Source organism: Cottoperca gobio, chromosome 4 (genome assembly GCF_900634415.1).
Source record: "Cottoperca gobio chromosome 4, fCotGob3.1, whole genome shotgun sequence".
In the NCBI taxonomy this organism is placed as follows: domain Eukaryota; kingdom Metazoa; phylum Chordata; class Actinopteri; order Perciformes; family Bovichtidae; genus Cottoperca; species Cottoperca gobio.
Window position 1 is genome coordinate 28,462,710 of NC_041358.1, and position 24,722 is coordinate 28,487,431.

General features: G+C 42.5%; 2 protein-coding genes across 2 annotated transcripts in view; one reads left to right on the top strand and one right to left on the bottom strand.

Annotated features, from left to right (window-relative positions):
* Positions 1 to 511: 511 nt before the first annotated feature.
* On the bottom strand, positions 512 to 23,370 carry gabrb3 (gamma-aminobutyric acid type A receptor subunit beta3). The gene is given in 10 exon segments (XM_029429249.1): positions 512 to 2,521; positions 4,536 to 4,780; positions 7,563 to 7,715; positions 10,634 to 10,771; positions 11,341 to 11,423; positions 13,017 to 13,120; positions 13,122 to 13,238; positions 22,885 to 22,952; positions 23,048 to 23,139; positions 23,222 to 23,370. Coding segments are annotated over 10 exon segments (1,419 nt in total). The 5' UTR covers positions 23,305 to 23,370; the 3' UTR covers positions 512 to 2,185.
* The window catches only part of gabra5 (gamma-aminobutyric acid type A receptor subunit alpha5), a 32,006-nt gene continuing 30,328 nt past the window's right edge, over positions 23,045 to 24,722 (top strand). Inside the window, exon 1 of the mRNA XM_029429251.1 lies at positions 23,045 to 23,162. The gene's annotated coding sequence lies outside the window, so the exon portion shown is untranslated. The remainder of the gene's footprint in view (positions 23,163 to 24,722) is intronic.

The window sequence follows — 24,722 nt, forward strand, 5'->3', positions numbered from 1 at the left end:
TGCAGTCTGAAGTATTAAATACGTGTTTCACAAAGTCAATCAAATGTTGTGACAGATGAAAGCACACAACGTGAAGCTGATCACATACAAGTTTAAAAGCATCATCCTGTCACACATCATCTATTGTTGGTTATATGACATTAATTAACTGATAAATAGCAAATGTGAATCTTAAAGATATAGTTTGACATTTTGGGAAACTTTAATTTATCTTTCATTCATTCATCTTAGAGAGTGAGATGAACATATTGATACGACTCATGTATGTATGAACGCTGAATATGAAGCTACAACCAGCAGACGTTAGCCTAGCTTAGCATAAAGACTGGAAACAGGGGGAAACAGCTAGCCTGTCTCGGTGCAAAGTTATCAAAATTCACCCGCCAGCAGCGTTACATTGAGCTTCAGTGTTTGTTTAATCAATACTAGACGTGGGACGATATGAAAAGATCATTATCCTGGCAAAAATAATTCACGATATTATTCATATAATCATCAAAATATACTTAAACTCTACTAAACCTTCTGGAATCACTAAACCTTTCATTTAGTTAAGAAGCAAATAACTTTATTGCATTACAGAAAAGACACATCTTGTTAGTGAACATCTTTCTTAGAGTAAATCCAACAAAATGAAAAAAACTTTATAAAGTAATTATAAATCATGTCGCCCTGCATAAATAAATAAAATCAAAACTATCCCGATAATGGAAATTCATCGCCATCAATTTATTGAGTTTTTTTGTTGCGATAATATCCTATATTGTCCAATCCCTATTCTAAGAAATTAAACAAATGGGATTAAACATTTATCAGTGAGCTTTAGCGGTGCCGACAGGCAGGCACACACACACACACACACACACACACACACACTAGCCACCAGGCTAGCTGTTTCCTCTCGTCTCCAGTCTTAATGCTAAGCTAACTGAGTGCTATTGATCTTATCGTGCAAATCTTTGCAAGAAAGCAAATCTACATATTTCCCAAAATGTCAAAAGATTCCTTTTAATAATGGCAGTGAATAACAATTTTATAAAATGCTGGTACAGATTCCATCAGCCGTCTGTTATTAATAAAATCAGGCTTTGAAATCAAAGTTACTGTTTGACATCCTTACACAGTGTTAAACCCCCGCAGGAGCCAGGTCGCAGCAGTTCCACTTCAAAACAACCAGTGAACAGTCGCTGGAGTAAACTCCAAGGCAAATTAAAGGAATAGTTTGAGATTTTTAGGAAATACACTAATCTGTCCCCCTGCTTCCAGTCTTCACGCTAAGCTAAACTAAGCTAAGCTAACTGGCTGCTGGCTATAGAGTCTGTCAGTTAACATGATGATGTATTCTTGTGGACGGAGCGTAGGTGGAGGCAGAATGCCTAACACATTAACCATCCTGCAGAAAGAGTTGCTGATCCAGATCCCGTTTCAGGGACGGAGAGAAAAGGTTGCTAATAGTTTAGTGCTTACTAACCGCAGATAAATGCTCACGGCTGCAGCAGCGATTAGCAGAAGGCTAACCTATTAGCAACATTTTCTCCCTTCTTGCTAATAGTTTAGCTTCTGCTAACTGCAGCCAAAGGCTATTAGCAACATTTTCTCTCCATCTTCAGTAGTTAAATATGAGTTATGATCTTTCCAGAAGGCTAACAAGGCTAAGCTATTAGCAAGAGCCTTGTTTGTCATCTCAAATTTATGCAATAAAGTTTTTTGTGTAACTTTAGCACACGACTGTTTGCCTCCAGCTAACACCATGACGTAATCATGGCGTCGGCATTAAAAGGTCTATAGCTTCATGTGGCATCAATCTCTCGGAAAGAAAGCGATGAAGCGCACATCCAAAAATGTTAAACAATTCCTTTAAGTCTGGTTTCAGTCAAAATGAAACAGTTTACATGATGATATATTACGACATAAGATTAACAATAATAAGAATCTTTGTCAGCTGTCTTGTCATTAGCAGAGAGTTGTAATACAGCGACCACACGACCTAACGCTGTGATGAACAACAAAGAGAAACAACGTCCCAGTTCTTCTCAGCCGGGCGAGAGCAGAGAGCTCAGTTCATCAAAGTCTTTGTAATGTTCTGATAATTCCTTGTGACTCACTCGCTATGATAAAAAAAAAGTTCATAATATGATGTTCCTCACATAAAGAAGTCAGAAAGGACACAGACAGACATGATGCATTAGTTGACATAGTAAAGCCAGTAGATTACGTTGAAGAGGGAGAAGCTGAAGGGGAATATTATCCGTGACCATCTGTCGATGGTGTTCACGTCGGTGAGGTCTGGGATTTTGATTTTGAGCTGCGAGGATCGTCTCTGCAGACGGGATCTCTTTAGATGAGCGTTCCTGTCCAGGCTGGAGCGCGGCCCGCTAGGCTTCCTGTTCTGGACCCCCGAGTTGTCGAACACCGTGGAAGAGGAGTTGTGGATCTCGCTCACCGTGGTTGTGATCTCATTCCCTCCCACCTCGTTGTAGATCTCCAAGGTTGTCAGTAAAATGTTCCCCTGGGAGTCGACCTGCGCACAACAGACAGGAGCGCAGTTAAAAATGGGCCGAGGCTGCGGTGACTAATGACACGTGCAGCTCACGTCGGGCCACCGGGGCCGCCGTTGCCGCCGCCTAGCAGGCTGACAGATTACAGCCCCGGGAAAACGAGAGCGGCCTTCAGAAGCAGGTTTCCTGTCTCAAAGTTAAATCACTTGGCACAGCTCAAGGTTGGACTGGATGCCTCTAATGCTAACGCCATGACAGCTACTGCTTCACACAGAAACATAAATCATTCAGATCTGTACACAGTCATACAACGACGTGGTTACACGACACGAGGGGAAGAGAGGCGTGAATGTTTCTCTTCTGTGTAAATGAGTTACAGAAACTGGTGTCATTCATAACTCAATATGTTGATTTATCATCTTTCAATGGAATCAAACGTGGAGATATCGTATTATTGCAATAATATGTTTGGGATTCTGCATCAACTCTCAAAAAGACAGAATCGACTTTTAATCAATAGTTGAATAAAGTTAGTATTAACTGTGCAGGATATCACAAACACACGATACAACACAATAAAGAGGAATACACACATAATGTACATGTATATGTGATGGTGACGTGAAGTGATGACGCTTGATGTTTTGGTAAATGAGGAGGTCAGTTTCCGTTTCACAGCGACACTCACCCGCCGTGAGGGGCGACGCCCTGGTACCTGATTGGACAGTTTAACAGATGAAGACTTGCAATTGCCTCCTTCCAGAACGGACTAGCCGGGAGAAACACAAACACAAAGCTCTTGTTGTCCGAGCGTCGGTCTGGCGTTCACTGAGCGTCACAGAGGGAGGGGGGAGGGACAGGAAGTAGCTCCACTGTACGGACCAATAGCAATGCAGGGCTGCAAATCGCAACTGATTTCCTGAATCGCTTAAATTCCGATTCACAAGGTTTCCGATTTGGTTTAATGAGGATTATCTTATTTCAGTTATAATACCAATTTTGCTTGGATATTAAAGTACGGAAGCTACGTCTCTTCACAGGGTCTCCTGGTGAAAGTCGCTCTTTCTACTTCCTGCTTCACAAATACGTGGATCACATACGAACAGTGCATCACTTCTAGGTATAGCTACGAAGAGCCTGAATCAAATCAAATGTATTTATATAGCCAATATCACAAATTATACATTGTCTCAGTGTTTACAGACTGTACAGGATACAACACCCTCTGTCCTCAGACCCCTCTGTCCTCAGACCCCTCTGTCCTCAGACCCCTCTGTCCTCAGACCCCTCTGTCCTCAGACCCTCGCATCGCACAAGGAAAAGCTTCCTAAAAGAAACCCCATAATTAAAGGGGGAACATGTTAGAAACCTCAGGGAGAGACTGAGGAGGGATCCCTCTCCCAGGACGGACAGACGTGCAATAGATGTCGTGTGTACAGGATAAACAACATAGTACAAATACAACATGTGACAGAAATTATGTTGTGTTGAAAAAGAGAAAGTTTGGATGAATGATGTACTTATTAAGTACTTCATAAATATCTAAAGTACTTACATATAGTATATACATATATAATATAATATATAATTATACACAGTTATGTTTTGGGCACGCAGAGGATGTTTTTGCAGATTGCGTTTCTGGGAGATTTGTGGTATTGCCACATTACTTCCGCTCACTTAACATCCTTCATGTGGCTTCGCTGTCTTCAAAGTGTTTGAATCTGAAAGGCAGCCAGATATCTGCCTTTAGGTTTGGCGCTGCCTTCAGCAGAGGCAGCATCTACGGGAAGACTCATATATTAAAAGATCGATCTCGGGATTTATGAATATATCTGATAATATCTGATCATTCAAATGAAGATTGAATCCAGCCCTATAGTTATACGGTGGCTGTGTACAGTACATGTTAACAGTCCGATCTACATGCTTATCCTACGTATTGGAGCAGGACACGTGGACATTGCATTGCTGGGAGTTTAAAGGTTCCTCGCAGCTCATCTGTGGGAAGCTGTGAGTGGAACTGGAGTTTCTCACCTTCTGTTCGTCTAAATTCTCCCGGTCATCATTTGCCTTCTGCGCCTTCTCGGCCAGTCTCTTCTGCATCTGAGGGCCTCGTCCGAAGAAGATGTAGTTGACGAAGGCGTATTCCAGCAGAGCCAGGAAGACGAAGACGAAGCAGCCCATCAGGTACATGTCGATGGCTTTGACGTAGGGGATCTTGGGCAGAGTCTCTCTTAAATGGGTGTTGATGGTTGTCATGGTCAGGACAGTCGTGATCCCTGGAGGAAGAAAAGACAAAAGACTTCATGAGAATCACCAGGATGCAAATTAAACTGCAGCTGACCTCAAACACAAACAACTACGCAGTGTTGGATCTGCAGGCTCGGGGGGGGGGAGAAACAAAACACCGCTGTTGATCTCTAGGATTGAAATCGAACTCTTATTTTGATCGACCTATCACACGCCTTCTAGGCTAACAAGAAGTCTCTTGAAGAGTTTATTTAATTAAACTTTAATTAGAAATCCATCAGTGTGGCATTACAGCGTCTCACCGCGTCAGGGTACTCCATCAGGTGCAGCTACAAACATCTGAACAGCTGAACTTCCTGCAGATTCTTCTCCTTATTGGGAAGTTTGGATTTACTTTGATAAGCAGAAAAGGCTCCACCGTGCGACTCTCAGCTCATGCAGCAAACAACGAGCGAACACACTCAGCAAATGCACAATAAACAGCAGTGCAGTGATTCTCTCGATAATGTGCATCATCGACAATAAACGCGTCGGAGTCGTTTCTGTGTCTCCTGGATGGCTCACCAACCTGGACGGTGTGTCTATTTCTGTCGACTCAGGCTTACGTAATTAAACTAAAAAGCGTTGCACTGTACAGTGCTGTGCAGTGTGTGTGGGGGTGTTAAGAGCACTGCATTGATTCCTGCAGAACAAAGAGAAGAGCAAGAATATCAACTCTGAGCTCAGAGGAGCAGGTTACTCAACAAACCCCCGAAATATTTCCAGTGCAGTACCTGTGTTTACAGTCTGTAACTTTACAGTTAAAAAAGGTATGAAATGATCATCACAGGTGATTACTGGCCGCGGTCTGACCCCGCGGAGGTTCCTCTAAATCTAGCCGCTCACCAGGCTCCTCTAACTGTACCACAGTCATCTTTACAGCTGGGAGTTAAGAATGCTGCAGTAACTGCTCTTTCTTACAAACACTCGATGCTGAAGGACGATTTCCTTTAAGGCAAAGATCAATGCAGTCCGGGATGGTGGGGTGTTTTCCAAGAGGTGAAGTGAGACTCGTCTTTGTTTCAGTCCCAGAGGCCCGAGGAAAGTGTGAGTCTTAGATCTCCTATTACACCACAGAGCCAGAGCCTCAAACAGACTGAAAGGAACACACATCCCTAATAATAGGTTCATTTTGAATCTCATATTTATCTGTTCACATGTGACTAAAGTGCAGGAAGAAGTCACCCATAGTGCTGATGATACTTCGATGTAATCACATCACAATATCTTTCCTACATGTCCACTAATATTTTTATAATAATGAGGGAACTCCACAGAGTTAAAGGGGACTCCACAGGGTTAAAGGGGACTCCACAGAGTTAAAGGGGACTCCACAGAGTTAAAGGGGACTCCACAGGGTTAAAGGGGACTCCACAGAGTTAAAGGGGACTCCACAGAGTTAAAGGGGACTCCACAGGGTTAAAGGGGACTCCACAGAGTTAAAGGGGACTCCACAGAGTTAAAGGGGACTCCACAGAGTTAAAGGGGACTCCACAGAGTTAAAGGGGACTCTACAGAGTTAAAGGGGACTCCACAGAGTTAAAGGGGACTCCACAGAGTTAAAGGGGACTCCACAGAGTTAAAGGGGACTCCACAGAGTTAAAGGGGAACCCACATTATTTGATCCATCGTGCTGCTTTAAATGAACACACTGTTCTGCTCTGAAGCCTAAAACGCACAATGAATTTTTATATTAAACACTAAAGTTACTCATTTTGCTCGGCGCCCCTGAGACGGCACACTCATATTGGGAGGGGTCACTTCCAGTCAACATCCCACCGGTCGTCCTCTCAGGTCACAGCGCAGTAAATTACATGAACTTGACATGATCTTCCAACAAACACTCAATCAACCGCACAGCGTCTGTGAGGGGAGGAGAGGCCATTCATCATAAATGTATCTCACACACCAACTCAGTCTGTCCCACATGCAAACCGCCTCCTTCTCTTTCAATCTTTTAACGTCCTTCACTAGCAGTGTGAGTCCGTAAAGTCGGCCTGTTGGCACAACGTGCCTCATCTGGGGGAAAAACACTTTAACTGCTCAACGTAAAATGAGACGATGTCAGGTGTTTGTGTTTCCACAGTTCTCTTTAATTGATGCACCTGATCCTGAGCCAGCACACTGACTAAATACATTGGTTGTGGGGTCTTTGACTGTCTGTCACAATCACCCTTAAAACACTTTAAGAAAATAGATTGTGTTATTGTGGTTGTATAAATGTAATTTATGGTGCGGTTAGTTAATACAGGTGCGTTCCTCCCTTTGTGTGCAGCAAGAGAGAAACAAGTTCTGAGTGCAGTGAAAATGTTGTTTTTGAGGCTGAACTCTGGTCTATATTTTTTACACTAATCGATGAATTTTGGACTTTAAACGCTCTGCAGTTATTAGAAATGTTTGGAATCTAACTCTACTAATCGTATAACACTAATATTATTAGTGTAGCCTCATCTCTATCTGACACTGTGTATAAATACCGGCTTTAAACACAATCAATAAGCCTACAAAACAAAGACGCCGAGCAGCATCCTGATGCCTTTTACTTTTTGCTCATTGCATCAGAATATGTCAGATTCTCTTTGTTGTTTAAACACTGTGGCCCCACCCTCTCCAAAAAAAAGCACCCACGGAGTTCTTTGTGCCTCTTTGTGTCGTGTGTTCCTTGATGCACGTTAACCACCTCCAGCCACATGTGATGACGTCATAGTCCTGCAGGACCAGACGGTGAAACTACAGAGCGGAGGTCAATCGACTGCACGGGACACATCATACCTAATGCAACTCTGGCAGCCGAGGCGTCGTAATTTATCCAGAAGGACACCCAGGACAGGATGGTGATGAGGATGGAGGGCATGTACGTCTGCAGGATGAAGTATCCGATGTTTCGCTTCAGCTTGAAGCTCAGAGACAGTCGAGGGTAGGCACCTGCAGGAGAACACGGCGCAGAAGAAGAAAAAGCCCTCGTTAATTCGAGGAGGAACAAGGGGGATGTCGAGCACTTTTGTTTTGGTTCCTATGGCGATGGCCTCGTGAACTGGTTTCATCACCATGGAAACAAGCAAGCGGGGTTCAAATTGCAAAATCGTCTGATGAAACTTATCCTTGAGATGCAAACAGCAGAACATAACGCTTCTACACGTGCTGAAGGGATAGTTTGATAAACATGAAGATAATATTGAATCTGCAGTCAAACTGATCAGCTGCTGTGACCTTTATCGTACAGACATGATCACATCACGTCAGATCAATATGCAGAAAGTAGTCCCGTAAAACTAAAAAACAAGTTATATCAGAAAACACTGGAATATTTTCTGAATATTCATTTTTATACATGTGGAGAGCAGCAAATGTTGGGTTCATGAGCTGAACTGTTAAAGCAAAGAGAAGAAGAAGGAAACAGCGAGATGTTAAAGACGACAGACAGGAAGTAAACACTGAAGGCAGCACGGGACGGATTACAGACGTGAACACACTTTGACAGTCATGGGAGAAAACCTCAGTCAGGTCGTTTCCTGGGGAAGAACTCGCTGCACATTAATCCCTCACTCAATCTATGAAACGTCAACATTTAGAAGAAAATGTCCATCATTCGTTCTTCAAAACATATTTATAATTATGTTCTTCTGTCCATTAATCCACTTATTGTTTCAGCTCCACAAACACCAGGGCTCCTAAAAGAGCAGAACACGAGCAGAACACGAGCAGAACACGAGCAGAACACGAGCAGAACACGAGCAGAACACGAGCAGAACACGAGCAGAACACGAGCAGAACACGAGCAGAACACGAGCAGAACACGAATGACAATCCGACCAAACACCGTGGGGCAGACAGGGATAAATACACAGACACCAAACGAGGGAACAAGACACAGCTGGGGAGAAAGGCAGAAAACACAAGGGCAGAGTAAATGGACACAGGAGGAACACATTAACAATCAGAAGGAGAGGGTAAAGACACAGACAGGAAGTACCACTAGACATATTTCAAGGGGGAGTGAACACTTCAACATAAAACAGGACACCAAAGAACAAGCAGATCGTTACACTTCTGGTTCGTATGATATCTTACGAAATGTTTTGTTGTTGTTTCGTGTCAATTTGTGCTCGTTACGTTTAGTTGTTTCAAAACAAACCTTCGTCTTCACAGGAAACATCTAAACTAGACACGAGGAGAGACCCCCAACCCTCTGTCCCTCTTTATACTTCCTGGTTCACGATCACTTGAAATACGAACAAATGTATATATATTATGTGGGATATATAAGAAGTGCGGAACTTTTCGGGTTTTATTTTACGTCCGTAACTTAAATAACGTAACAAACTTACTTATTTTAAGCCACAGATCTTCTACCAAAGTCATTTTGTTGTGTTTTCTTTAACAACAACCTTTTTAAAACTGCGTATTCCAGGAGAAAACTCATTTCCCTAGAACAGAATGCAGTTTTGCTGAATGTGAGCGTAGTGTTGGAGCTTGCTGTCCTGTAATGCTTCCTTCACTGAACCTGAGCTGCTGTTGTGAAGCACTTACACATGATCTGACCCTGAGAGTAATCAGCTCTAATAGCCTCTCTGTGTTCTCTCCTCGGAGATGTTTTGGACACATCCTACATTAATTTGGCTGCGGGAGGTTTTGTATTATGAGAGAATAATTCATGAATACATTACATTCCTGTAAGTACAGACCTACAGAGTCATTGTTCCCTGTGCTGGGGAGGTCACGCTATGATGCAAATCCCATAACAAGGAAAGCTTAATGTGCAACACGCAGTCTCAGGGAAACGAAGGAGATCTTCTGAAATGTGAAACCTTAAAGGCCCAGAACATTTCCTCAATCAGCTTCTTACTGTGTGAGATGGGAGGCTTCGTGAAAACACAATTTCCCGCCAAAGTTAATAAGGTTTCGGTTATTTCAGGTGACAGATGTGGGTGGGGCTCGGCTGGAGGAGGTGATGTCACCTGTACTTCTGCGCACCAATCAGGATTCAGGATTTAAATCTGGTGACAGTTGTTTTGCTACCAAGAAAACGCCCAGAAAACATTTTCCGTTATAAAAGAGGAGTCTGTAAAACTGTTACCACGACACCTGGAACTGCAAACAACGTCAATTATGTCTCTTTATATTGTGAGTTTTATATTTGTAAAACTTTCCTTTGGGATTTAAAAATGTAAAAACCTGTGACGCTGTTAAGATAGACTTCTTAATCAATGTCTTATTCATTAAGTTTACTAATGATATATACCATATGTTCATGTCTGAAGACATAACATAAAGTGTGTGTTCAGAACAGCTCCTATATAAGGATGAGTTTCTCTTCGTCAGTTGGAGCTCTACTCGGCTGCTTGGAAGCAGGTAGTGTTCTCATTATTATTGTTTGTTGTGCAACAAAATAATAATTGTTAAACTACATCTGTGCTTTACTGATTCCTCTGTTTCATACCACAATGTTGTGAGCGATAAATATCCACGACAACGCCATCACGATGTTAAGTCTAAGGGACGAGCGGGGAGAACCAGTGCTGCACATCCCGAGTGTGCCGCAGAACCAGGAAGTGAAATATCATATAATATGAACCAGGCAGTTGCTTTCATTGGATTGAAAAGTCGGCATCTTTGGGTTTGATATCTTATAATACAGCTCCGCTCATCACGCACGTTTTTACTTGCACACAAACAAAAAATAATAACATCTGCGAGCATTTTGTCCGCAGTTAGAGCTGCTTTAAATAACAACACATCTCATTTATACAGGGCTTTTTCCAAGGTTCACAAAATGCATGAATTCCAACATAAACCCTGGTGCAGGAGGAGAAAGTGAGTCTGAAGCACTGCTGCGAGCTCACCTGTGGAGAAGACGACGTTCCTGGAGACCAGTTTGTAGTTGACGATGTCAAACTGAGGCAGCTCGATGCGCGTGACTCCCGTCACTGCAGTGTCTCCTCCTTTCCAGTAGAACTCTATATCATCTGTCGTGTAACCGTCTGCACACAGACACACATTCGTATGAGTGGAAAAGCACTTTTAGTTGGAGGTTCTAAAATGAATAATGTATTTATTATTTGCTTAAGTGAAATCTGGAGGCCTAATTGCTGCAGCTGATTTACAGTAAGTCGTGTGAGTCACTCGGCCGGCTGTAAGTGCTGAATCACTCGGCCGGTTGTAAGTGCTGATTGCATGAGATGTAAATCCTCAGGTGCACGTGTGTCCCTGCAGCCCCGGCACACTCACACACGTGCACGGGATCCATAACTGCCAATAGGTTTATGGCAGCACAGAGAGACGTCATGCAGACTGATGAAGCTGGACTCATCGTGTCTCTGCTGCGGACCGTCTGCCTCAACCTTTTCTGCACAGCAGCTCTAACTGGAGGCAATCTCAGTGACGTACGACAGCTTCATAAATCCAAAGCGGTTCAGCGGTCGGTGCAGTTTCAGGAGTGTGAGAACTTTATGGGAATCACCGGGACGTTCATATTTCTAAGGGGCGAGAAAGTAAAGCTGTCCGCTGTATTTCTTTACCGACGTGAACAAGACGTGAGGCTTAAACTTACAACTCTCAATTTCCAGAGTGCAGTTCTGTTCGTCCAGCGGGTACCGCCTCAGATCCATCATGCAGGCCGCCGTCGTGGTGATTCTGAAGCAGAGGAGAGGTGTGCATTACTCGGGCGTCCTTGTTTTAACTGAATTTATGAAGACGTTATCAAAGCGTGCCGTCAGATGGAGGAGACGTTCTGCGGAGACGAACATCCTGCCAACACACACTCATTATTATTTGTTTGAAAGTCAGACTCTCTGTCAATTACTGCTAATGGCTTTTACCGAGCGGCAGTGTTTTATGGAGAATCCAATCATGATGAATGAACATCTGAGAGGAGTTAAGTGATACGAGCTGAGAGCCGCCGTGTTAACGCTAAGTTGAGAGAATTACAGTTGAAATGGCTTCAACAACACAAATACAAACATGTCTCCACTTCATGGGCAGATGTGTGTGTGAAGACGTGAACTCTGAAGAGAAGGAAGTGATCAGACTCACTGTGGGACTAATGGAGCTGCATGTACAGAGTTCATACAGTCCGAGTGTTCTGAGTGTTCTGAGTGGATCAGGATGTGAGACACTTTAGCTGCGATCAATGTTTGAATCTGTCTTCTGCTGTAACGCCGACCGGAACGTCTCGTAAAATACAAGCTAACAAGGTCTTCTAGTCACTTTGTTTATTGTCTTTGCAACTTGTGTTTTATACGTTAAAATGATAATAATATAATAGTTAGTATTCAAAGTATAAACAGGATCATGGCGAGCAAGAACAGACACACACACACAGACACACACACAGACACACACACACAGACACACAGACACAGACAGACAGACACACACACACACACACAGACACACACACACACAACACACAGACACACAGACACACACACACACACACACACACCACAGACACACACACAGACACACACACACAGACACACAGACACAGACAGACAGACAGACACACACACAGACACACACACACACAGACACACAGACACACACACACACACACACAGACACACAGACACACACACAGACACACACACACAGACACACAGACAACAGCACAGACAGACAGACACACACACACACACAGACACACAGACACACACACACACACACAGACACACAGACACACACACAGACACACACACACAGACACACAGACACAGACAGACAGACAGACACACACACACAGACACACACACACACACACAGACACACAGACACACACACAGACACACACACACAGACACACAGACACAGACAGACAGACAGACACACACACAGACACACACACACACACACACACACACACACACAGACACACACACACACACACACACACACACACCTGTAGATGTTATTCTCACTCTTATATAATTATAAACTCTTGTTAATTCCACTCGTTTCCTCTTTACCTTTTTACTGATGGATGTTAAGCTGTTAACGAAACCTCCACATTAAAAGCCTTTAAACAGGAAGACTTTTAGTGTGGTTTTATTTATAGCTTTTCATTTAGAAGTTCTGAAGTTTGTACGAGAGTTTGTTACTTGTTACTTGTAGTTTGTGGCTGTAGTGTCTCGCTTTAACTTCAGGGAAATGAAAGTGAACTCATGAACTTGTTGTACAGTTAATGCACAGGTGAAGGAAGGTGTGAGGGTTTATGGGAACCGTGCTCACCTGAGGCCGTAGAGAACCGTGCCGTCCGGGTGAAGTCGGATCATCCGGTTCTTCACGGTGACGCCGTGAACAAACGACTTCTTGTCGTTGAGGAAGTACGTGTCCTGGGACCCACAGCTGGTCTGCTACTCTGTTGTCCAGCGTCAGGTTGAGAGGGATCCCTGCGTAGGCCAGCCGCTTGTCCCGCCAGTACTGCTGGAAGTACATGGTCAGCGTGTAGTCCTGCGGGGGGGCACAACGTGGTCAGATGGTGTAACGTTGGGGACTTCTTCAGGCCGCAGTTGATGGAAACTGAAGCTACGAGGTTTATAAAGTCAGCTGAGTGTCTGCAGCTCAGAGTTCAGGATGTTTATATCTAACAGCTGTGAACCTCATGTGTCCTCAGAGAAACCGCTCAGCTGCTCTGTGCACAGAACAGACTGATGGATGCACTGCAGACAGAAACATAGACCTACCTGTAGATATACATACATAGATAAATATTTATATATATGTATATGTATAGATAGATAGAGAGATCTGTTGAAAACACCAGTTTGTACTGAATCCGACATCAGATCGTGGGACAACTAAAGATTCACACCTGTAATAAATATATAGCTATAATTCATTATTACAGTCATATGTGCGTCTCAATAATTCATCTTCAGCGAGTTGCACGAGTGGATCCATCAAACACAAAAGCTTTTCCTTTAATGGACTCTTTACGTGCTCGCTTGGCTTTGTTCTGCTGACTAATGTTCTCCTCAATAAATTAGCAGGTCTCAGGAAATAAACAAAAACTCGGCGGTGCAGAAAATGCCGACATTTCAATCCTCCGGTGCGACCGCGTCTTCACAAGCGAGCGCTTAGCTTTCCTCTGGATGTGGAGATCGATAGCAGGATTAGTTTTATTCACACACAACTGATAATTACTACGAGGTCGTCGGTGTGGCTCCGAAACCGCTGACCTCATTTGGAGAAAATAAAGAATTGCATTATTTGTAGTTCTCTCATCGGCGCCGCGCGGCGGCTGCGCGGCTGACCAACTGAGTCTGGAGTGAATTACACAAGGTGGTTTGACTGACAGTATAATATAATATTGATTCCTATTAATAATTCTGTGTGTGTGTGTGTGTGTACGTGTACAGTCACAAGACAGATTTATTCTCCCACCATATATCAAAAAGTGCAGAACAGGTGTGCATGTCTTCATGTGGGAGTGGGTTCTGCAGTAATCAGTGTAGCGGTGTGTTTCAGTCTTCAGTCTTCGTCCTCCCTGCGAGCAGAAGACGCCCTCATTACGCTCTCTCCCACAATGCAGCTGAGGTGTGGGCCGGGTGAATCAGCTTTACACAACAGCTCGCACACTACAGAGCCCATCGACCGACGTCTGGACCACAACTATTCCAGTCCGATGTTCAGAGCCCCTCTGAGTCGCTGACTGCTTTAGCACCTCAGAAATAAACAGCTCATCCCTCTCGCTGTACTCAGAGTACAGTACGCCCTCCGGCTCCCTGCGTGACCTGCGTGACCTGCAGGCTCCCACAGGGCTCTATTCCAGGCCTCCTCTCCACCGAGGCTTTCAGCTGCAGGGAGACGCCACGCTGGAGGCCAGTGTCCCATGCTCTGTGAAGTGTTTTTAAAGCGCTTACATTTGTTACCTACAGCAGGGCAGTTATGGTGTGTTGACTGTCTGACCAGCTTTTCATGAAACTTAGTGGAGAAGGAACTCCACATCACGGGGCGGACGCACAAATTACTTGATGAGGGCATCTGTGATGCATTCAGGTGGTGTGGGAATAATCAGAAAGTGTGTTCCTGACACAACATCAAGTCGGAACAACACACAGATATAAACGTGTTGTTCAAACACTCAATAACATACATCTTAACACTAAAGTCAAAACGTCCTAACGCAGGACCGTCCGAGGAGCACCTGAACGCATCACCGGCATTAGTGGAGGTCTGACCCCCCACACACACACACACACACACACACACTAGTGTTCAGTTAACAAAACCAAGAAATGTGAATGAAATATGAACCCTAAGGATGAAGAGGAGGAGGATGAAGATGAAGAGGAGGATGAGAATGAGGAATTACATTACACTACATTACAACAGATCTGATTTCAGAGCACTTCCTGTGGAGGATTTTAAAACGTTAACCGATGAGAAGATGTTTAAAACACAGCGTCCTGCTGTTGGTCGTCCGACATGTGACGCAGAGACAGAAAGAGGTTTGTGAGGAGCTGAGGCCCAGTGGGAGGACGAGGCTGTCGTTCATCGGATACTTCAGTCTCACGCTCAGACGTGGTTACTGTGTGCCAGTCAAACATCGTCTACGTCAACTTAACACCAGGATGTCTTCTGGGAAACAGGAATAGCAGTGAGAGACGCCGGCCCCCCTGCAGGAGGGGCCTTCTCATCACTCCATGAGACAGATCAGTGCTCCCAGTAGGGTTGAAAATGAACTACAGTATATATGTTTTACACACCGTGTCCCTGCGTCCTCCCACACATTGTGCCAGCCTTTCATTAAATGATTTCATTCCCACGTTGTAACAGTCATTTATAATATAAAGCCAGAATATCTTATGAGCAGAGTCGCAGGTGAGCTACAGAACTTCTGCACAGACGCATCGTTGCTTCTGACAAACATCTGTTTAGAGATCTTTGAGATGAAAAAGCATTTAATTTTGCATTATTTTAGGCTTCCTGTCGGGTTAGATACTCAGCACGTTGGTTTCTCTACAAGCATTTAGATTCTTCACACATCATACATGTACCAGCAGAAACGGTAAAATTAAAACAACTTGAATTGTCAGAAAGTAAAAACCATAAACGAGGGATTTATTATTATTATTATTTTTATATTTACCAGTTTAGGCCGACATCCTAATCCTACATTAAACCTAAATCATCAATTAACGTTATGCAAGTACTATTTCTTCAAAGAGCCCCCAGAAGCCACAATTCTTAGGCTGAAAATATCAAGAAATATAAAATATATTTTAGGTTTCCTACACTGTATGTGATGCAGGAATGGTTTGCCAACTATGGCTCATCTCATAACATTTACTCACATTGCAACTGATTGCATAAATCAAAAGCTCTTCATCACATGCAGACACACCTGGATCAGGTGTATCTGCTGCGTGCTGCACGGAGGCTGAATTGTGTGTCTGACTTTAACGAAGCCCCTTCTATATAAATCTGGGAGAACATCTGCAGCAGGAGATTTTTAAGGCTAACACTTCCTCCAGGCAGAAGGTGGATAATGTTAAAGTGTCAAAATGGACGGGGGTTTTAGCACATGATGGATTCGTCTTCCAGCTGACTCATGCTGTGCTGCTGAATTACTGCGTAACAACTCCGCTGGGAGGATGTGCTTTACAGCTCAGGGACGTCTTTGTGCCTGGACAGGTGCTTCTTTGCAAAGTGCAGAAACTCTGGTGGAGCAATAAAGTCTCCAGTAAAGACACAAATACTGCACGTTGTTCCTGCGTTGTGTAACATGAACGTCGGAGATTTAAAAATATCAACAGAATGCAGAAGGACACGGAGCGATCTTCATTTCTGAGCTAAAAATAAAAGGAGTGCAGCGAGTAAAGTGAGAAATATATTAATAATCTCATTTCCTAGACAACAAGCTCTGCAGCTCGCCCACACTGACTATAACGGGCCGATACCTTGTGTGCCAACACCTTTACTCTCCACTTCTCTGCTTTGGTCTGTACAAGGACGAAGACTGAGTTACATTTACCAGACAACAGCTCTCAATCCTGCACTGTAGGTCTTTGAATTACTGACAGAATGTGATGTTTAAACTGTAGTGAAGGCTGTCAAACATCATGTCATTACGTTTGCTCCAAACCATTTTATTAAAGCTATAATATGTAACATATAATGTGTAATAACTCTCCCTGTGTTGTATATGTAGTGAGACAGAGACATGTGTAATGTCCCTGAAGGTAACGTTTCCTCTCTCCTGTCATGGTGTCATCAGTCCTGTGTTGTATATGTAGTGAGACAGAGACATGTGTAATGTTCCTGAAGGTAACGTTTCCTCTCTCCTGTCATGGTGTCATCAGTCCTGTGTTGTATATGTAGTGAGACAGAGACATGTGTAATGTCCCTGAAGGTAACGTTTCCTCTCTCTCCTGTCATGGTGTCATCAGTCCTGTGTTGTATATGTAGTGAGACAGAGACATGTGTAATGTCCCTGAAGGTAACGTTTCCTCTCTCTCCTGTCATGGTGTCATCAGTCCTGTGTTGTATATGTAGTGAGACAGAGAAATGTGTAATGTCCCTGAAGGTAACGTTTCCTCTCTCCTGTCATGGTGTCATCAGTCCTGTGTTGTATATGTAGTGAGACAGAGAAATGTGTAATGTCCCTGAAGGTAACGTTTCCTCTCTCCTGTCATGGTGTCATCAGTCCTGTGTTGTATATGTAGTGAGACAGAGACATGTGTAATGTCCCTGAAGGTAACGTTTCCTCTCTCTCCTGTCATGGTGTCATCAGTCCTGTGTTGTATATGTAGTGAGACAGAGAGATGTGTAATGTCCCTGAAGGTAACGTTTCCTCTCTCCTGTCATGGTGTCATCAGTCCTGTGTTGTATATGTAGTGAGACAGAGACATGTGTAATGTCCCTGAAGGTAACGTTTCCTCTCTCTCCTGTCATGGTGTCATCAGTCCTGTGTTGTATATGTAGTGAGACAGAGAAATGTGTAATGTCCCTGAAGGTAACGTTTCCTCTCTCCTGTCATGGTGTCATCAGTCCTGTGTTGTATATGTAGTGAGACAGAGACATGTGTAATGTCCCTGAAGGTAACGTTTCCTCTCTCTCCTGTCATGGTGTCATCAGTCCTGTGTTGAAATCTTGGTGTTTTCAATTCTTTCAGTTCTCAGAGAAACAAGCTGAACAAACGTTAGCAGCAGCCGAACAGCGTGCAGGAGGAACTCTGATGTTTAACGTGAAAATAAAGGCTACATGTATAGTCATTAAAAAACAGTGACACTATGACATAGTTTGTCTCCCAGCGAGCACCAACAAGGTGATTCTAACATTTTATAATGTCCCACTTGTATTTTTGTTGTATGGTCTGGTATCGGTTGAGCGGTAATCAACATTTTCACTTTCTCTTTGATAGTTTGTCGGGTTTTGCTTTAAAATGACTTCTGGTAACAGAATTCCCAGCGGGAGAAAGCTTCCACTCAGTGAAGCACAGTCTGGTTCAGTGTGAGGTTTGTGGAACAGAGCTGTGTATCCGATCGAAAATCATCCAGCGATTTCTAAAAAGTCAGAGATGAAGTTGATCTGGAGCCAAGTTCTCTCCTGTACAAGAGAAGGAGACACTGCAGGATGGCTCACACTCACAGGTCCTGGAACCTCTCACTTGTTGGGTCTCACCCAGTGCCAGAACGCACACACACTAAAGACATCGGTACATTTTCATTTGTGGGTTTTGTTTGATTTTAAAACTAGAAAGGCCAATGCTGCATTCAGGTGCTCCCCGGTTGGGAATTCGTTCTTCCGACTTCGATATGTTCATGAGCTTTAAGTCGTAGAGTGGAAACAACGTGGACGCTACACAGAAGATGTGGAAACAACTCGCTGAGATCGGCTTCAGAGTCCTTCTTCAGACTTCAGGAGGCGTTAACGGGAATCTTCTCAGTCAGGAACACATTGTTCTTGTTGTTCTTGTAATCCACAACTCTCCTGCTCCTCTGGACCACATGTAGGAGAACGAGTCCTCTAACAGGAGCTTGTAGAAATACATGAAAAGAGAGAAGACATGCGCTGCAGATCTACTCTGTCTGTTTCCCACCAACCTCTGACTCTGATCTACTGAATATAGTCTCTAATCCTGTCAACAGATTCAAAGTTAGTGCACATAGCACACACACACACAATCGTGCATGTTCTCAAATACACTTTGCAAACTACCAAATCAAGGATTCCCCGTCAGCTAGTAGAGCTGCAACACTTATTCTCACACCAGATGAGTCGATCGAGTAGTTAGTGTTCAGAAATGCTAAATGACTGAAGAAGTAATGAGTTGTATATTCAGTCAGAACGTGTTGAGTTTCCTCTCAGCGTCTTCTCTCCGTGTGGTATCGTCAGGCTCAGCTTTAAGACAGATGTCTTTCCGATCAGGCCGTCCAGCAGAGGACTGACACTTCTCATCTTCACTCAGACGTCCACATGACGCCTTCAATGACCTGACTGAACACCGGACACGCCACTCACTGCCCTGTCATTAGTGTTTGCTTCACTTTTCAAACTGCAACGACACATGTCACATTTCTACCATCGAGTATTCATCACAGCGGGTAATCTGGCTTTGTGAGGCTGCGCACGTTTATTACATTGTTGAGAGAACATCTCAAAGGGCTTCAGAAACCAAAGAAGACACAGAAACCAACAGAAACAAGAAGCTTTTAAGAGATTCGTTTTTGTCTTTATTTATGTGCCTCTCAAAGTCTCTTATTAGCTTAAATATGAATGTTTTTGCTTATTTTGTTCGTCAGAATAATCGGAAAATTAGGAAATATTTGCTGTGAGTATTTAATGAAGCATTATGTACAGTTCATAATTACCTCGTAAGAGTTTTAATTAATTTTTACAAAATGTATTTTATTACAATTCTGAAGGTGTGAAATATGAAAGCTAATGTAAGCTAACGTAACGACGTAAGAAACGATCTTATCTTAACCCACGATGTTATTTCTAACCCTAACGAAGTTCTTTTGTTATTCTGGATGAAATACGTTTCCCTCGCATCGAAGTGAGAATGTTTAGTTCAGTGTTTTGTATTAAATTGGTTTTATTTCCTTCACTGTAACTCATGAACACACAGCTTCAGTGAACAAAGGGACAAACTAATGTTACAGATAAACGAGCATTAAAAACACACGTAGCGGCGCTGATGTGAGGTCGCTCTGCTTCCTGAGTCTCAGTGACACGGGGAGTTACTTCCTGTGCGAGGTCAGGAGGTCAGCGCTGCACGATAAGAGGCTGTATGTGATCACTTTGCTGAATATAAAAGTTTAATATTACTGAACAGATATTAAAGTTACTCAGTTCTGATAAAAAAACTAAATTCTTTAATATTTGTATTTAATTTTAATTAGTTTTTAACCAGTCTATATCGTTTTTATTTAGTTTCAGTTTTACGACAATATATTTCTTTTGCTTATTTTCGTTTTAGTTTACGATAATAACCCCAAACCTTCCTGATATTATTACACATAATGTAACTTTACCTACATACCAGAATATTTTCTGTATATATATATATATATATATATATATATATATATATATATATATATATATATATATATATATATATATATATATATATATATATATATATATATATATATATATATATATATATATATATATTCAATGCTGAACATATAATGAGTTTAATATGAGTGTATGAATGAGTGTAACATGTTCGGTAAAGCTGAACTTCTATTTAAATTTAAAGTCATTAAACTTTGATGATTTATGCAACTTAAGTTTTTATCTTTTAATCCTTTTTCTTTTGAAGTATGAACTTCATCAGCCATTTTACCTTCAAACGTCTGCTGTAAAATAGTCAAACTGTTTTTCTATATCCGTGCAAATAAATGAACTAAACTAAAGAGAAGGAGGATAATTCTGATTCTCTCTTTCAACTTACTCAACAAGTGAGTTTAACCTGCTCGTTGATGTTCAATATATAAACTTAGATTTTATTATTATAATTGATTGTTTAAAGTCGTGTTCTACTTCTGCTTTTGTCTTCCTGTTTACCCACCTTGTATTTATGTCCACATTACTAAATCTAAATATTTTGTGAGCCTACAGTGTCGTCACAAAGTCAATACGGAGGAACATATTGTGATATTTGATTTATATCCTGTAGGTCACACGCAATCTGAAAATGTGGGTTTTATGTCTTCGTGTTCAGATCTGACTGATTCATGACTTTGACCCCCCCACAGGTCAAACAGGGCTCCTCCAGCTTGAGGCAACTTAGATTTAAGACTTAAGTCTTTTTTTAATAACCCTGGAAATGAAATTGAAGACCAATTTGAGGTTAGAGGGACGTTAATGCGTTGGCATTTGACTTTTGAAAGATTGATGGCAGACATTTTATTACCAAATATGTTTAGATTAATGAACTCGGTGCCATTTAAGACTTTTTAAGGAACCTCTGCTGTTTTATTTTATTTGTTTTACTAACTTTAGATTTTGCCATTTTAGAAATCCAAAATGCTAAATTAATTATACAGAAAATGAGAACTTTTCATCCATGGAAACTGATCCCATTATCTGCAATGACGCCCACGTTAATATATGTACTGTATATTGTACACATACACATATTGTATATATGTATACTGGATTTTTTTAAATCCTCCTCATCCATCAGTAATTTGTGATATTGGGCGATAAAAATACATTTGATTTGATTCAATAAAATCAACTTGATCTGTATTTTCCAACATAACCACACTATTAAACATGTCAAAATAAATGTACTCCATGTAACTCATGTCAGCTGTCAGCGGACGCTCTGTGCTGCACAGATACATTTCAGCACACATACTTGTCAGAGCGGCGTGCCGGAGGCTGTTTCCTCCTGGTGGCATGTGATGGAGCATCAAGCTCTGTCAGCAGTTCACACCAATGATAGACGACATACAGGCATTAAACTGCAGAGCCCATGGTGCGCCCAACACACACACACACACACACACACACACACACACGCTGAGCCACACTTCTGAAGGTCTAGCTGCTGTTATACATTTGACAGAAGAAGACAGCTCTGCAGCTCGTCCTGTAGCGGGACCATCACAGCCAGTGAACCAGGATGTAAGAACAAACTGCAGTATAATGTGAAACAATGACGAGCCCTCCGGACAACAAGCCTCTAAAAACTGCTTCTACGTCCAGCACTGGAGAAACACGCGTTGTTTACGTTACAGTATGTTTTAATTTACATCATACGCAAGATTATTAGTGTCAGGCATGAGGTTTTTATTTCACATTTCAAGAATAAAGTTGAACTTTCAGTGTAAGTGCGAGCTGTTTGATTTATTCTCGATATTTTGACTTTATGCTCAACATTTACACTTCATTTTTGACATTTTAACTTTATTCTCAACAGTTCAACATTATTATCGACAATATTCTCAACCTTGCGATTTTATTCTCGACATTCCGACTTTATTATCGACATTGCGATTTTATTATCGACTTTATTCTCGACATTTCGACTTTATTCTCGAGATTCCGACTTTTTTTAGACTTTATTCTCGACATTCCGATTTTATTATCGACTCAATATTCTCAATATTTCGACTTTATTCTCGACGGCCTACGAAGAACTTTTTAAAAAACTTTTTTTGTAAAATGACCAATGTCAGCGTTGACATATAACATGATATATATCCGCTCACACGTGAGAAACTCATAATAATTAAGTAATATCATGTAATTATCAAAATAACACCAGGGTAACAGCCAAAACTACCGCAAGTGCTTCCAGGTAATCATTATGCCTCTTAATCAAATATTATCGTGAAATTAAAGAGCATTTTGCATCATGGATTCATGGGTATCACACAAAGTGATTCCAGGAAAGAAGTCACACATACTTAAAAACAAAAGGGTGGAGGAATTTCAGCATCATAATAAAGAACTTTCATGTGATTCTGAAGGTATAACACTGATAAAACATCAACCTGTATTACCCCATTAATGTCACCATATTACCATCTTTTAAAAACCCAAACATTGCACTAATTAAACATTTTATTGTAAGTAAGCAGTCCACAGAAGTCCACCAAAACTACAGATACAATTCAGATTTACTTACCATATTGACTTCTGACACCCTGTCTATGCTTGCCACGTCTATACTCATCCCAACAGCAACCGGTGCACCTTCAAATACATAAAAGAAAGTTACTACGACACCCTGAGGTAAAGAAACACCTCGGGGAGACATTAGGGTGAAACACACCAAATGAGAAACAAACCTCCAAAGTCCGGTCGAAGACGAATATCATATCCCTTCAACAGTTTGTCCACAGTCTCTTTGACGAAAGACATGTTTCCCGGTTCGTTGACGCTGAAAGAGAGACAACAATGACGGTAAGTCCTCCGGAGTCCGGGACACCCACGGTCCTCACACTCCCCGGACACTCACTCACCTCTGCGCGCAGCACATCACCGCCACCACCAGCGGCAGTGAGAGAAAGTCACGGAGCCCTGTTGTGTTCAGGGGTCCCCACATCCCGCGCGTGCCGTGCCACACACAAATGAGTAAATGAACGCGCCACCCCGGTGCTCACAGTCCCGCCGAGCTCCGCTAGATCAGGTGGGGGTTCCTCCACATGGGGGCTACTTATTGCGCAGCCTGTTAACATGCTTCATGAGGCGGAGAGGAGGTCTGACTGCCCGTGATGCTGCAGCCTCAGCCCGGCTGCTCCGGGTCTCCATCCTCACTCCTGTCAAATCTCCATGCACGCGCAGGTGTCCGCGTGAGTGACGCTTCAGAGTAACGCCTCACCGCCGCGTCGCTTTGCATCTGAGCGAAGGCGCGACATCAGGCAGTGCGCGCGAGGCTGTCCTGCGGATCACTGAAAGCCCACGTGACAGACGGCATCTCGTGAAGCGGGTCTCAGAGTTTAATCATATTAAGATGCACACTAAGTGTATTTACTAAGTTCTGTACTTTAGTACAATTTTGAGGTACTTGAGTATTTCCATTTCCTGCTACTTTACACTTCTACGCCTCTACATGAAGACACGTTGTGTTGTCTCTGACATCTTTAGCTACTTACAAATATAATCAAATCATTTATTCTGTATTATAATAGTTAAACTACTGATACCCTGCAGTATGTATACTGTAATAACTATACGCTCCTCCTTCACCAGATGCAACATTAATGTGTTTTCTTACATTAACAGTACTTTCTCTGAGTACTTTCTCTGAGTACTTTCTCTCTGAGTACTTTCTCTCTGAGTACTTTCTCTCTGAGTACTTTCTCTCTGAGTATTTTCTCTCCCAGTACTTTCTCTCTGAGTACTTTCTCTGAGTACTTTCTCTGAGTACTTTCTCTCTGAGTACTTTCTCTCTGAGTATTTTCTCTGAGTACTTTCTCTCCCAGTACTTTCTCTCCCAGTACTTTCTCTCCCAGTACTTTCTCTCTGAGTACTTTCTCTCTGAGTACTTTCTCTGAGTACTTTCTCTCTGAGTACTTTCTCTCTGAGTACTTTCTCTGAGTACTTTCTCTGAGTACTTTCTCTCTGAGTATTTTCTCTGAGTACTTTCTCTCCCAGTACTTTCTCTCCCAGTACTTTCTCTCCCAGTACTTTCTCTCTGAGTACTTTCTCTCCCAGTACTTTCTCTCCTAGTACTTTCTCTCCCAGTACTTTCTCTCCCAGTACTTTCTGTCCCAGTACTTTCTCTCCCAGTACTTTCTCTCCCAGTACTTTCTCTCCCAGTACTTTCTGTCCCAGTACTTTCTCTCCCAGTACTTTGTGTCCCAGTACTTTCTCTCCCAGTACTTTCTGTCCCAGTACTTTCTCTCCCAGTACTTTCTGTCCCAGTACTTTCTCTTCCAGTACTTTCTGTCCCAGTACTTTCTCTCTGAGCTCTTGTTTTCTGTTTGCTTCAGTATTTGCCGTAGTGGAAGAAGTTCAATA